The 15,682-nt window shown below is 33.9% G+C and overlaps 1 protein-coding gene across 1 annotated transcript in view; it reads left to right on the top strand.

Moving 5' to 3' along the window:
* The window catches only part of LOC135848065 (orexin/Hypocretin receptor type 1-like), a 287,683-nt gene that overhangs the window by 217,470 nt on the left and 54,531 nt on the right, over nt 1-15,682 (top strand). The window contains exon 4 of the mRNA XM_065367843.1: nt 4,778-5,044. Within this exon, the coding sequence (XP_065223915.1) occupies nt 4,778-5,044 (267 nt within the window). The remainder of the gene's footprint in view (nt 1-4,777; nt 5,045-15,682) is intronic.

The following is a 15,682-nucleotide window of genomic DNA, read 5'->3' as shown; positions in this document are numbered from 1 at the left end:
TTCTCAATGGATATTATCAATTCACGGTCAACTTTAAAGTTTGCCTTTCGACGTTGTCGTTATTTCTGTATACGTAACCGTAACGGTGTTAAATTTTCGTCAACGATCTAACTTTTTGCCAAGATTTAGCTGAAATACACTCCTTTGCTTCTTTTTTTTTGTTTTAATACTATTTTTAGAGTTGGTATTTTCATTTCTCGTGTAATGTGGTTGCAGAGTCATAGACTTGTTTACTTCGATGTTTAATTAAATATCAAATTCTTGTGTCATCCGTGTACGAGTAATTCCAACATACACGAGATAGGAGTTTATCTCCCTACATGACGCCCACATATACCTACCTAATTCATTGACTTATTTTAGTATGGGAAACCTCCTAATGTACGTGTAACTTTCTCAAACATTTTTAATTTAGGAGTAAGCAGTATTGTAGAATTGTACACGTTCTTTCAGTTAATTCGCTCGGTTCGGTTTAAATGAGAGCGAAATGCACACTGTACCAGTGTACACGCCTCGAGGAAAAAATTCTACACTCGATTACCTACATTTCTTCTCACCCTTATTGTATTTACTGTGGAATTACGTAGGTTGGGATGTGACTTCATGAGTACCTATATTCGTGATATGACGCAATAAATAACGTACGTAATACTTGTTTAAGGATTGCTAATTTGGCCCAAGAAAGTGTATTTTTGGATATATTTTTTTTGCAATGTGAGAAGGGGGCTTTTCTTTAAAAACCCACTCAAGACTGAAGGATTGAAAAATAGAAGTAATGACAGGTTCAGTATCTGTATTTTTTGACTCTTCGCTTCATAAGGAGTACATCATCTGATGAATGCTGACACACAAATTCTACTCCAACAAAATATCTACACGACATTCGCATAATAAAAGCTTCGTTATACATTTGACTGTGGTGAAAGCCGCAAATTGCTATCTTAATTATAGGTTGAGTTACACGTGCTTCGAACTACCAACTTTGAAAAGCTTACCTATACTACACATCTGAGCTCGTATATTATACACTTAAATCTACGCATAACTTATAACAACTGTGGCCCACCAGTACTTAATCATCCCAAGTCGATATATGTAAAGCCACAATGTATGGTCGAATGGAACTGCTGACTAGTGTAATTTGTGCCATGATTTGTTTCCTCAATAGGTACGAGATGTAAACCTCATCCTACATAATTAGGTATTTGGTTGAGAAAAATTCAAGATGACACGATTTTCACCTTCTAGATTCATTTTTGTAGGTATATTTATTAGAAAATACCTTTCATATTTTTAAGGGTTGCTGGTGCTTTAAAAAAAAAAAAAGTTTCAAATGACTTTGGTGATTCAGCGACTTAATAAATGTTTTTCAGAATTTTCAATTTCACTATTAGTTCCTTTAGGTATTTCGTTTTGATTTTAGAATTTTAGGATTATTCTGAGATTTTGAATTTATTTTCGAAGTTTTCAGTTTTCTTTTTAATGCTTTTTAGTTTCATTTTCAGAGTTTGTTAATCAGAGTTTTCAAGTTGATGTTTGATTTCATTTTTAGTAATTTAATTTAATTCTCAGTTTTTGATTCTATTCATCAGGTTTTTTAGAGTTTCATTTTCAATTTTCAATTTTATTTTTAGTTTTTGATCAAATACATACTCAAAATTTTCAATTTTATTTTTAGTTTTTGATCAAATACATACTCAGAATTTTCAAATTTGAATTTTGATTTCATTTTCAATAACCTTATCAAATTTTGTTTGCAGGTTTCTGATTTAATTTTCAGTTTAGCAATTTCAATTTTAGTTTTGGAATTTGATGATTCATTTTTTGAGTTTTCGATTTTACTAATCACTTTTTGATTTCATTTGCAAAGATTTTGATTTGATTTGCAAAGTTTTTGATTTGATTTTCTGATGCTTACGTTTAGGTACCTATTTCAGTATGTTTTTTTTTTTTTTTTTTTTTTTGATAATTAACAGAATGGACCGTTCCTTTCAATGACGTTTTATCTTCAGTTTTCAATGTTAGAATTTTTGATTTCATTTCCTGATTACTTAATTCACCCTATAAAGTTCAGAATTTCTAAACTTCGTTTCTAATTCACAATTTATAATTGCCAGTTTTGGATTTTACACTGTGGGGTTTTGATTTCATTTTCAGTTCTCAATTTCATTTTTGGCTAAATTTTTAGGTTAATTTTCAATTTTCGATTACCTATTATTACTTGGTTTATTTCATTTTCAATTTTTTATTTCACATTTTCCAATTAATTTTCAGTTTTCAATTCTATTTTCAAAGATTTCAATTTCATTTTCAATTTAATTTTCTAGTTTATTGATTTCATTTAAAATTTTGGATTTTATTTCTGAATTTTATATTTTATTTTCAGTTCTTAATTCTTTTTTCAATTTTAAATTCAGTTTTGTGCTTCATTTCTAGCATTTTCCTATTCTTTTTAGTTTTCAATTTTATTTTCAAAGGTTTAAATTTCATTTTCGATTTTATTTTCCAATTTAATAATTTCTTCGGTTTCATTTTTGAATTTTCTATTTCATTTTTAGCTTCTGATTCCATTTTCAATATTTGATTTCAGTCTCAGTTCTCGGTTTTATACATTTTTAGCATTTTCTAAATCTTATTCAGTTTTTAATTAAATTTTCAATTTTTTTGCTGATTTATCATTGATTTTATTTTCATTTTTTGATCTTATTTTTAAATTTTCAATTTCAATTTCAGTTTTCAATTTCGTTTTTAGCTTATTTTAGTTACATTTTTTTCAAATTTAGATTTTATTTTGTAGAGTTTATTTCAATTTCGCGCCGTTTGCGTTTTCAATTTTTAGTGTTTATAATTTTCCATTTCTGTTTTACTATTCCGTTTCAAAAAATATATCGATTTTATTCTCTATACCTAGTGCTGATTACATTTTTAAAATTCTCTATTTTTGTTCTATCTTTTCGACTTTTTGCTTCAAAACGTCAAGAATTTCCCATTTCAATCTTAGTTTTCACTTTCATTATCAGTTTTCGATTTTACTTTCTAGTTTTTTGATAACAATTTTGGAACTATCGATTTCGTTTTCAGAATTTCAAGTTCACTTTGTGATTCAAAACTTTTTGATAGGTATTCTGATTTCATGTTTCAAACTTTTAAATACAATTTCAGTTTTTAATTTTTTTCTCCGTCTTTGTTTCATTTTCAGTTTTCAATTTTATTTTTGAAATTTTCGGTTTACTGATCAGAATTTTTAGTTTTAATTTCAGTTTCCAGTTTTATACTCTCAGCATTTTTTCCCAATTTCGATTTTTTTTCAGTTTTTGGTTTTATTTTCAACATTTTTAATTCCATATTTTCAATTTTGATTAGGTACTTCCCGCCTTAAAAATTTAACCATCATGATTTAGACACATTGACGTTTTGTCTCCTTCTTCCACGAATAAGATAGGTAGGTACTTACTACAGGGTGCCCAGAAATATTGAGTACCCCTAAAAAAGTTTTCTACTAAAATATACTTTGGTTGGTCTCAGTGAATGATAATAATGATAGCACATGATTGGTTCTTGGACTGGAGAGATAACATTCCACCAATCATATGCATCTATTTCACGTTGCCAACCTATATTTTTAATGAAAAACTTTCTTAGGGGTACTCGATATTTCTGGACACCCTGTACATACTTACCTAATTCGTATGGAATTCAAATAAAACAGGCTGTGAATTTTCAAATCTTCATTTTTCTTCTTATTGGTCTCTTGCAAACAGCTTGAATAGGCATCAGAATACACAATTGCCCAAGTAGGAACCTATTTAATTTTCATAATAGGTACGTTATGAAAGAAAAATGCATTTTTTTTTCTTGCGAGGCACTGGACTTTACAATCTTTTGTATCGAATAAACTACCATTTCTAAAACATCGCTTTCATTTCATATTTTGGAAGCTTTGATAAATCACTCCAATCACTCCTACTTACTTGCCAGTATCATTTTTATTACGTATCACTTATTTTTCATCGTCAACTTTTATCATCTAAGTACAGTACAATACGTACAATCTTGTTTAGTTGTTTTCATTATTTTCACAATCTTGTATGTCAACTCGGTTAAAACTCCAATTGTACCAACTATTTTATATTTTGTATTTTTTTTTTCAATGAAGCTTCCAGTAAGTAAATTTATGTAAAAGCTGTTACTCAATTTCGTATCTTCGTTTTTCATCTAACCCCCGATTAAATCTTTCAATCAAAATAACAAAAGTATAAAACTTTCCCAAAGGGTATAAATTTATCCAATTTCTCCATTATCCCTTCAGAAATTCAGAATGGTCAAAAAAAGAACAAAAAAAAATAAGCTGATGTGTGGAAAACTACGCTCAAAGAAATAGGCAGAGGTACCTATTTCACACACCAGATAAAGTATAGACAATTTTTGGCCCACGAGCGATAGATAATATCAGTAATAATTGTCAGATGTCATCGTGTTCTCTCTACGTTGTCGATAAGTAGGTATACCTATACTGTTCTCGTATACTTGTACACCGATAGCAAACTTTTAATTTAAAATGTCTGAAGAAAATGGTCAAGTTGGTGAACTTCTGTTTTTCCATTTCAAAATACTACGCCATAGCTTTAAAGTTTAAAGTATACTTAATCGTCTCGTGTAAAGTACACCAAGCTATAAGAAGTATCGAGAACGACTTTTTATTATTTAGACATTATTGGTATGGTACTTACCTGTTTTGCAAATTCATTACTTAGGTAGTGTTTACTTTTGTTGACAGATATACCGGAATTGGTTGTACTGACGACGATTAGACGACAAGATATACCAATTCATACGCAGTTTTTCACGCAATGTACAGCAGATTGGTCCATAGCTGCTGAAAATTTTTACCTGACTGGTAAAATACTTTTATTGTACGTGTTTCCTCTGGCGCTCATGACTTTTACATATTACAACATTGTAAAAGTTCTGTGGACATCGAATAATATACCGGGTCATACGGAAACTGTGAAGATGATGAATAGTTCGGGGCTGTATCAAAATGGTGAGTATCTACCTACCATACCTACTTATGCAAATTACCTACCTATTCATTTTTATCTCCATCATTGACTGTACCTAATTTGTAAACTTGGGTTACTAATAACTCAAGATTTCATCTAGCTAGATATTTTAAGACAGCCTCACCTCATTATAATGGTAGGTAGATTTCAGGGGAAGGGGGAAGGGAAATGAAAAAAATGAAAAATTATTATTGGTACCTACTTGAGAAAAATTCAACAATAAAAAAGGCTTATAATTGTCTTGCATGATAGAAAAACAACGCACTTGTCTTATAAAAACCAAATGGATGGATATCCGGCTACCAGACTGAGAAAGATTAATGATTATTATGAATTTTATAAAGGTCTGTAACCCCTGTTTAAGTGATATGCTCTACGACATGGTTCAACTATTTTGCCTTTGAATTTTGAAAACGTTGAAAGCATTTTTGAAAGAAATATTGTCCTATAGCTTATGCCTGGCCCATGCCATGGTTCAAGTTCAGTGAAATAATTCGTCATTTATTACTTGCAGCGATGTCATTTAAAAATGAGCTTGTTTGTACAAACTATTTGCGTTTCATTTCGAACATATTCGAGAAAATGAGTGGGTAATATAGTAGATATTAAACATGTAAATATTTTATTTCAAGTTATTAAACACTCCAAAGATAAAACAAAAGATTCTCGAAAAATACGTAGGTAAAGGTAACTTGTTAAAAGCTAACATTGAAATACAAATAGAATATTCTGAAATTTAAACAAAATAAATAAAAACTAAAATCGAAAATCCTGAACTTTGAACTCAAAAACAGAATGAAATTGCACATTCAAAAATAAAAGATTGAAAATTCTAAAGATACATAATTAAATCAAAAACATAAAATTACATTATTGAAAACTCTAAAAACACAAAGTAAAATTAGAAATAATTGTACAAAAATAAAATTAAAAACTGAAAATGGGATTAAAAGTTGTAAGTTTTAAAAATTAAATTGAAAATAAAGAAAAACGATAAAATAACAAGAAATTAAAAATAGAATTTGAAATTGAAAATTCTGAACACTAAATTAAAAAAATAATAATTATGATAAAATCAACAATTTCGAAAATATAGGTCGTCTGTCTGTCTAAATATTTGACCACTTAAGGTCATCGACCTTGCATCTGATTTCAGAAGGTCATCTGTGCCTATGTCTGGCCTTTCAAGGTCACTGACTCATGTGTCTGGATTCTCAAGGTCACTGACCAACCGGTTCAGCTTACTCATCTGTCTGTCTATCTGTCTGACTGGCCTCTTAAGGTCATTAACCCGTTAATCTGGCTTCCAAAGGTCGTCTGGCCACCTTTTTGACCTCGTAAGGTCATTGATCAACCTGTCTGACTTCTTAAGTTCACTGACCTACTTATCTAGCCTCTCATGATCGTCTGTCTGGCTTCCCAATGTAGTCTGTCTTTCTCTCTGGTTTTTAAGGCTGTTGATCCATCTGTCTGACCTGTCAAGGTCATCTGTCTGCCTCTCAGGCTGGCCTCCTGAGGTCATTGACCGGCGTATCTGGGCTCTCAGTGTCACTGTTCTACGTGTTCAGCCTCCCAAAGTTGTATTTCTTCTTGTCTGGCTTCCAGAAGTTGTCTGTGTTTAAAAACTGAAAATTAATAATAAATTATACTCTGAAAATATACAAATAGACCTGAAAGTTGAAAATATAGAATAGAATATTAGGAAACCCAAAATATAAAATACCTACCTATTTGACAGCTAATCAGGAAATTGAAAGATGGAAACCAAAACTCCTGAGTCCTGAGCATGAAATCAGAAACAGAAAAAAAAATTGAAAATTATGAAGGTAAAACAAAGAGCTTTGAAAGTGAAAATAAAATTAAAAACCGAAAAATTTATTTGAAAATTTTGAAGCCAAAAACTGAACATAAAATGGAAAGTGGTAGCAAAAAATTGAAAACTGTAATTGAAATAGGCACTCACATTGAATCAAAAACACAAAATAAAATTGAAAACAGGAAATAAATTTGTAGGTAAAACCAGAAAATGAAGATTGGAAACCAAAATTATAAATTTCAAACAATACATAGAAAGGGCATGGTGAAATTGAAAACAGAAAATGTGAAAATAAATCAAAAATCCGACCAAAAATAAAATTGAAAGTTTGTTAAGTATAGGTACTGAAATTAAAAAACTGAAACCGAAAATTTTGTACATATTTTAATACCTCCTTAGCAAATCAAAAAAAAAAAAAATTGAATGCAAAAACTAAAAAAGAAAACGAAAACCTTGAAATTGAAATTAAAATTAAAAAAAGAAAACCGATTGGAAAATAATGAAAATAACTTTGAAAACTGGGAATAAAAAAATTTAAAATTAAAAATCTCATTGCCAATTCTGAAAATGACCTAAAAATTTAAAATAAAATTCAAGCACTAGAAAATAATACCCATCTGACCTCTCAAGGTCGTCTGTCTGCCTCTCAATCTGAAAATTGAGGTCACTGACTGGTGTATCTGGGCTCTCAATGTCACTGTCCTACGTGTTCACTGTTCAGCCTCCCAAAGTTGTCTCTCTTCTTGTCTGCCCTCTTGAAGTTGTCTGTGTTCAAAAACTGAAAATTAATAGGTAATAAATTATAGCCTGAAAATATAAATGGAACTGAAAGTTAAAAATATATGTAGAATAGAATAGGTATCAGGAAACCAAAAATATAATACATACCTATTCACCTACCTATTTGACAGCTTATCAGGAAATTGAAAGATGGAAACCAAAACTCCTGAGCATGAAATCAGAAACAGAAAAAAAAATGAAAATTATGAAGGTGAAACTAAATGCTTTGAAAGTGGAAATAAAATAAAAAACCGAAAATTTGTTAGAAAATTTTGAAGCCAAAAATTGAACATAAAAATATATAGAAAGTGGTAGCAAAAAATTGAAAACTGTAAATGAAATAGGCACTTACCAATACCTACATTGAATCAAAAACACAAAATAAAATCAAAAAATCTCAAATTATTCTCAGAAACTGAAAATAAAATCCGAAAATTCTGAATATGAAATTGAATACAGGAAATAAATCTGTGGGTAAAACCAGAAAATGATGAGTGTAAACCAAAATTAAAAATTTGGAACGTTACATAAAAAAGGCATGATAAAATTTACAACTAAAAATATGAAAATAAAACAAAAATCCGACCAAAAATAAAATTGAAAATTTGATAGGTAGGCAATGAAATTGAAAACTGAAAGCGAAAATTTTGTACATTTACCTACAAAGTAAATGAAAAAATAGAAAAAAAAATAGAACAAAATTTAAAATTCCGAAAATAAGGGCAAAAATTAAAAATGAAACTGAAAACCTTGAAATTGAAATTAAAAGAAGAAACCTGATTGGAAAATCCTGAAAAGTGGGAATAAAAAAAATTAAAGTTGAAATTGATGAATTGTCAATTCTGAAAATGACCAATTTAAAATAAAATTCAAACACCAGAAAATAATACTCAACTACGATATTTACAAATATTAACATTTCTCAAAAAATCTACCAATGAAATTTTTTCAAAAAGGAAACAACAGAAAAATCCTATCTTTCCTCAAGGAAGGATTTTCGTCCATTTCCATTTAACAAGTTTTTCCAAGATAACGGGAGGGGATGGAAATAGAAATCTTTTTCTAGATGATAAGGTGAGAAAAATTGTCTAGTTGAATTAATTGATTGCTGAGTACCTATAATGATTCAAAAAATTATATTTTTGAATAAATTCTTTCTTGAATTTTTGTTTTTTGAAAGAATACCTACTTAGGTACCTACCAATGGTAAATATTTGAGCATTCCGTTCTAAAACATTTAGGTCTATTCGTCATAAAGACTTGGAATTATTTGTAGAACAATTTTTCGAAAAAAACAGCAGACGGTTGGAAAAATTTTGATGAGTTTTTTTCGTTGTAATTTTTTATTTTGCAAAAGAATGTGGGTATAAAATTTTTCGTGGAATTATGTTGTTCTATGAATTCTTTACAAATTTTGACAAGATGTCACCAGTTTTTGGCGATTTTTAATGATTTTAATAATATTTTTGTGTTTTTATATCATCTTTAATTACTCGCAGATTCCTAATTACGTTTTATGAAGTTGCACTGGAATTGGAATTTCGACGGTTATTGGCAATTCAGAATTATTTTATTACTTTTGAAATTAGTGTTTTTGTCGTTGTTTTGTCATACGATTTATTTTTCGTTTTGAATCGTTTAAAACCACATTTACAACATTTGAAATACCTACCTAAGATTAACAACTGGGTGGTGCAAAAATATGACTTCACTTCAAGAATTCTTGAGCCAGATGAAAATGTTTCAAATTCGTTCTAAAAGGTTTGAAAATTAATGGAATTTTACGAATGTGTTTTCAACCTTCCGCAAAAATTGGTTAAAATATTTTAGAGATCATTCTACAGCATAAGAAATCTGATTTTTACACCTTTACTCGTCATTAAACGCCAGCCCTCGATTTTTGATCCATATTTTAACGGTATTATATCCATCTTTCCTTTCTCTTTGAAAAAAAGGTACACCTAACAATTTAAATTCCTCCATTTGTCTCGAGCTGACATTATTTCTGATTAATTGATTTCATGTAGATACTGCTACCCGATATTCTCCCCCCCCAATTAAATCTAATAGGTAATCGATATTCTATACCTTTTTTGTATCTTCACTATAGCTATACCTACTCGTATATTTTAATTAAACGATAAATCATCATCACGTCGAATAATTTCGTAAAACATCAAAGCAACCGAAAAAAACGAGTTTTTTTTTCATAATGTGAAAATCGAACCACCGAAGTAATTTTGTCAAAATTATTTTTTAATCTCGTTTTTATTTTCCTATTGATATATGACGCTATTTATTCGTGGCAATCTGTTTGAAAATGGCGTTATGGGCGTAGTTGTCTATACTTTGCCAAGTTTTACCCTTGTGCTAGTTTTTTTTCTTTATGGTGTTGGTGTTTGTTTAAACGATGTCGATAGGGCTGAATTTCTCGCAAACATTATAAAGGATTTCGTGATAGAGACATTTCACGAGTTAATAATAATGATCGAGTGTGATGCGAGTATTGAGTGGATCAATTAAATGGATATATAGCTATAAGTTTAAAATTACCTAATTTCGCAAATAATAAAAACTGGAATCGATACGACAAATCTTTTGTTACAACGAGGTAACTAAATTTATTCGAGCATAAATTTAAGGCATCATTCACCGCAAACAAGACAAATTAAAAATTCTTTTTTTTTGCATCCTACACGAAAAAAAAAATAAGGATAAACTGCAGATAAATAAAATTCAGCACTAAATGTTGTATCCGTTTTCCAAATACACTCTGTACCGCAGAATTAGCGATTTTTCAAAAAGAAAGAAAAACAAAACGAAAACTTTATATACCTTTTGTACAACGTTGAAAAATTGAGCATCTCATTTCCTGATCTTTTTTCATCGAAAGAAAACTTTAGAAAACGGCACATAAAGTATTACCATTATCTGTTTTATGAGCTTTATACTTTTTTTTCTCTCTATAATGAAATTAGGTTATCTTTTTCTCCAATTTTTTTTCCTGCTAATATTAGAGACCTTAAAGTAATCTCCGTTAGGTACGTGAAACGTGATTTTCCCTTATTCGTTTGTATGTAGTACGAGAAAGTCGTCCATTTTTTCATGAATATTAATTATAAGTAGGTATAGGGAGAATAACTTCGATGATTCTTGCATCATTATTTTTTCCTTTATTCTTACGAATACAAACTGAATAAATAATGAAATTTCTGAAATTTGAAACTCTGGCAGGTAACTGAAATGTAATGGAAGATATCTGCTTGTTATAAGAATAAATAGGAAAAAAAAATATGCACCTACAAAAATAGAAGTTAAGCATACTTACTTAAGTTGGGATATTTTTCTGAGCCGGATGTCCAATGTTCATGTTTGAGTTTTTACACAGCGTGAAATTTATGTTTCAATACTTCTGGAGACCAGAGTTAAACCTTTCGGAGCCTCTGTATAGGGTCAAAAATCAACATTTCTTTACACGCCGTATTCAATTATTCATTAGATAAGAAGGAAAAGCAAGAAAATCGCGAAGGATTCGGAGTGTAAAAATAATGAAATGTCTTTCGCACATGTGCACTTGTATTCGGTGTTTACCCTTTTCGATATATTTTTTCCCCGAGATTTTCATCGTTTGCGAAGGATTTTACGTAATGTAACAAAAGTAAACAGGATAATCTGCTTGGGCTCATTTTTGTTTACATCGAAGACGAAACACGAGACGAAATTCTATCCTTAGGTCGGATTCCCATCTACCTAGCGTGGAAATTAAAGATGACGAGGATTGATTTTGGGATTTTAAGGGATCCTCGAGTGATGTTAATTTTTCTTGAGAATCGAATTACGCAGAAGGTACCTTGACCTACGTTGCGTGTAGGAGGATGCGAATTTCTAGAGTTTTAGGATTAGTTTTTTGGAAAGATGGTTCGTTCCCAGATAAATCCACACTCACCACAGCAACCAATATCCTGCTCATTTACTCAAATTTGAAGTCTGAAAAATAAGTACCTAACTAATTCTAACTCGAAACGGAATTTACACCTCGCGAAAGAATTCAAATCTCACTTGCGAGAGAAAAACAGTACATATCTTGAGCTGCTGATTATCAGAATGAATTGCTCGACCCCGAAAACTCCACTGGAACCCATTCTCGACTCTTTTGCGGGAATTCGATTCTTAAAAAATTCACATTTTTGCCAAAAACTTTGAATTTCATCTTTCTAGCGAATTCAAACCCAGTTTCCAGGAGAACAATGAGGTTTCATGAGCTGCGGTTTGCGGCATTGAATTCGCCGTCCCAGAAAACCCCCAGGTACACCATTTTAAAATTCCAATTCGCAAACTCGCGCGGACCCTTCATTTCTGCACACTGCAAGGTAAAGACTTTCCAATTTGCAATTTTTGATGCGGCCGCGCGACTTGCGACTATGCACGCAGGAAGCAACGGTTTTGGACTAATTTTGGGTCGCTGATTTCGAATATGACGTTCACTTTCTCGGGCGATGCGCATCAGTGGTGTTTTTGGTACTTTTCATTGTGCAAAACCGCCCCACAGGCTTCCCAACAAACTGTAGCCGGCTACCAATCATCGCAATGAATTCCCCGACCCCGAAAACCCCCCTGGAACCCATTCTCGACTCTTTTGCGGGAATTCGATTCTTGAAAAATTCACATTTTTGCCAAAAACTTTGTATTTCATCTTTCTAGCGAATTCAAACCCAGTTTCCAGGAGAACAATGAAGTTTCATGAGCTGCGGTTTGCGGCATTGCATTCGCCGTCCCAGAAAACCCCCAGGCCCAAATTTTCAGCTCGTTTGGGCGACATTTTATCCAGGGTTTTCTTTGTCCCCTTCTGCCTACTCCCTAGTAGGCAATGGTGGAATCCAAAATGGAATGGATAAAAGTGAGCTATTGGTCCACAACAAAAACGCTTTTGGACTAATTTTGGGTCGCTGATTCCGAATATGACCTTCATTTTCTTGGGAGATGCGCATAAGTTGCATTTTTGGTACTTTTCATTGTGCAAAACAGCTCCACAGGCTTACAATCAAACGCTAGCGAGCTCGCGATTGTTGCAATGAATTCCCCGAACCCCGAAAACCCCCCTGGAACCCATTCTCGAACTTTTGCGGGAATTCGATTCTTGAAAAATTCACATTTTTGCCAAAAACTTTGAATTTCATCTTTCTAGCGAATTCAAACCCAGTTTCCAGGAGAACAATGAGGTTTGATGAGCTGCGGTTTGCGGCATTGAATTCGCCGTCCCAAAAAAACCCCAGGCCCAATTTTTCAGCTCGTTTGGGCGGCATTTCCTCCAGTGGTTTTTTGGCCCCTTCTGCCCACCCCCTAGTGGGCAATGGTGGAATCCAAAATGGAATGGAGAAAAGTGAGCTACTGGTCCACAACAAAGACGATTTTGGACTAATTTTGGGTCGCTGATTTCGAATATGACGTTCATTTTCACGGGCGATGCGCGTAAGTGGTGTTTTTGGTACTTTTCATTGTGCAAACCCGCCCCACAGGCTTCCCATCAAACTGTAGCAGGCTACCAATCATCGCAATGAATTCCCCGACCCCGAAAACCCCCCTGGAACCCATTCTCGACTCTTTCGCGGGAATTCGATTCTTGAAAAATTCACATTTTTGCCAAAAACTTTGTATTTCACCTTTCTAGCGAATTCAAACCCAGTTTCCAGGAGAACAATGAGGTTTCATGAGCTGCGGTTTGCGGCATTGAATTCGCCGTCCCAGAAAACCCCCAAGCCCAAATTTTCAGCTCGTTTGGGCGACATTTTATCCAGGGTTTTCTTTGTCCCCTTCTGCCTACTCCCTAGTAGGCAATGGTGGAATCCAAAATGGAATGGATAAAAGTGAGGTACTGGTCCACAACAAAGACGCGTTTGAAATAATTTTGGGTCGCTGATTTCGAATATGACGTTCATTTTCACGGGCGATGCGCGTAAGTGGTGTTTTTGGTACTTTTCATTGTGCAAAACCGTCCCACAGGCTTCCCATCAAACTGTAGCAGACTACCAATCATCGCAATGAATTCCCCGACCCCGAAAACCCCCCTGGAACCCATTCTCGAACTTTTGCGGGAATTCGATTCTTGAAAAATTCACATTTTTGCCAAAAACTTTGAATTTCATCTTTCTAGCGAATTCAAACCCAGTTTCCAGGAGAACAATGAGGTTTGATGAGCTGCGGTTTGCGGCATTGAATTCGCCGTCCCAAAAAAACCCCAGGCCCAATTTTTCAGCTCGTTTGGGCGGCATTTCCTCCAGTGGTTTTTTGGCCCCTTCTGCCCACCCCCTAGTGGGCAATGGTGGAATCCAAAATGGAATGGAGAAAAGTGAGCTACTGGTCCACAACAAAGACGATTTTGGACTAATTTTGGGTCGCTGATTTCGAATATGACGTTCATTTTCACGGGCGATGCGCGTAAGTGGTGTTTTTGGTACTTTTCATTGTGCAAACCCGCCCCACAGGCTTCCCATCAAACTGTAGCAGGCTACCAATCATCGCAATGAATTCCCCGACCCCGAAAACCCCCCTGGAACCCATTCTCGACTCTTTCGCGGGAATTCGATTCTTGAAAAATTCACATTTTTGCCAAAAACTTTGTATTTCACCTTTCTAGCGAATTCAAACCCAGTTTCCAGGAGAACAATGAGGTTTCATGAGCTGCGGTTTGCGGCATTGAATTCGCCGTCCCAGAAAACCCCCAAGCCCAAATTTTCAGCTCGTTTGGGCGACATTTTATCCAGGGTTTTCTTTGTCCCCTTCTGCCTACTCCCTAGTAGGCAATGGTGGAATCCAAAATGGAATGGATAAAAGTGAGGTACTGGTCCACAACAAAGACGCGTTTGAAATAATTTTGGGTCGCTGATTTCGAATATGACGTTCATTTTCACGGGCGATGCGCGTAAGTGGTGTTTTTGGTACTTTTCATTGTGCAAAACCGTCCCACAGGCTTCCCATCAAACTGTAGCAGACTACCAATCATCGCAATGAATTCCCCGACCCCGAAAACCCCCCTGGAACCCATTCTCGAACTTTTGCGGGAATTCGATTCTTGAAAAATTCACATTTTTGCCAAAAACTTTGAATTTCATCTTTCTAGCGAATTCAAACCCAGTTTCCAGGAGAACAATGAGGTTTGATGAGCTGCGGTTTGCGGCATTGAATTCGCCGTCCCAAAAAACCCCCAGGCCCAATTTTTCAGCTCGTTTGGGCGACATTTCCTCCAGTGGTTTTTTGACCCCTTCTGCCCACCCCCTAGTGGGCAATGGTGGAATCCAGAATGGAATGGAGAAAAGTGAGCTACTGGTCCACAACAAAGACGATTTTGGACTAATTTTGGGTCGCTGATTTCGAATATGACGTTCATTTTCACGGGCGATGCGCGTAAGTGGTGTTTTTGGTACTTTTCATTGTGCAAAACCGTCCCTCAGGCTTCCCATCAAACTGTAGCAGACTACCAATCATCGCAATGAATTCCCCGACCCCGAAAACCCCCCTGGAACCCATTCTCGAACTTTTGCGGGAATTCGATTCTTGAAAAATTCACATTTTTGCCAAAAACTTTGAATTTCATCTTTCTAGCGAATTCAAACCCAGTTTCCAGGAGAACAATGAGGTTTCATGAGCTGCGGTTTGCGGCATTGAATTCGCCGTCCCAGAAAACCCCCCAAGCCCAAATTTTCAGCTCGTTTGGGCGACATTTTATCCAGGGTTTTCTTTGTCCCCTTCTGCCTACTCCCTAGTAGGCAATGGTGGAATCCAAAATGGAATGGATAAAAGTGAGCTATTGGTCCACAACAAAAACGCTTTTGGACTAATTTTGGGTCGCTGATTCCGAATATGACCTTCATTTTCTTGGGAGATGCGCATAAGTTGCATTTTTGGTACTTTTCATTGTGCAAAACAGCTCCACAGGCTTACAATCAAACGCTAGCGAGCTAGCGATTGTTGCAATGAATTCCCCGAACCCCGAAAACCCCCCTGGAACCCATTCTCGAACTTTTGC

The sequence above is a fragment of the Planococcus citri genome, chromosome 1 (genome assembly GCF_950023065.1).
Source record: "Planococcus citri chromosome 1, ihPlaCitr1.1, whole genome shotgun sequence".
Lineage (NCBI taxonomy): Eukaryota > Metazoa > Arthropoda > Insecta > Hemiptera > Pseudococcidae > Planococcus > Planococcus citri.
The sequence above is the reverse complement of the archived record's forward strand: the minus strand, read 5'-3'. Positions and strand labels throughout refer to the sequence as shown.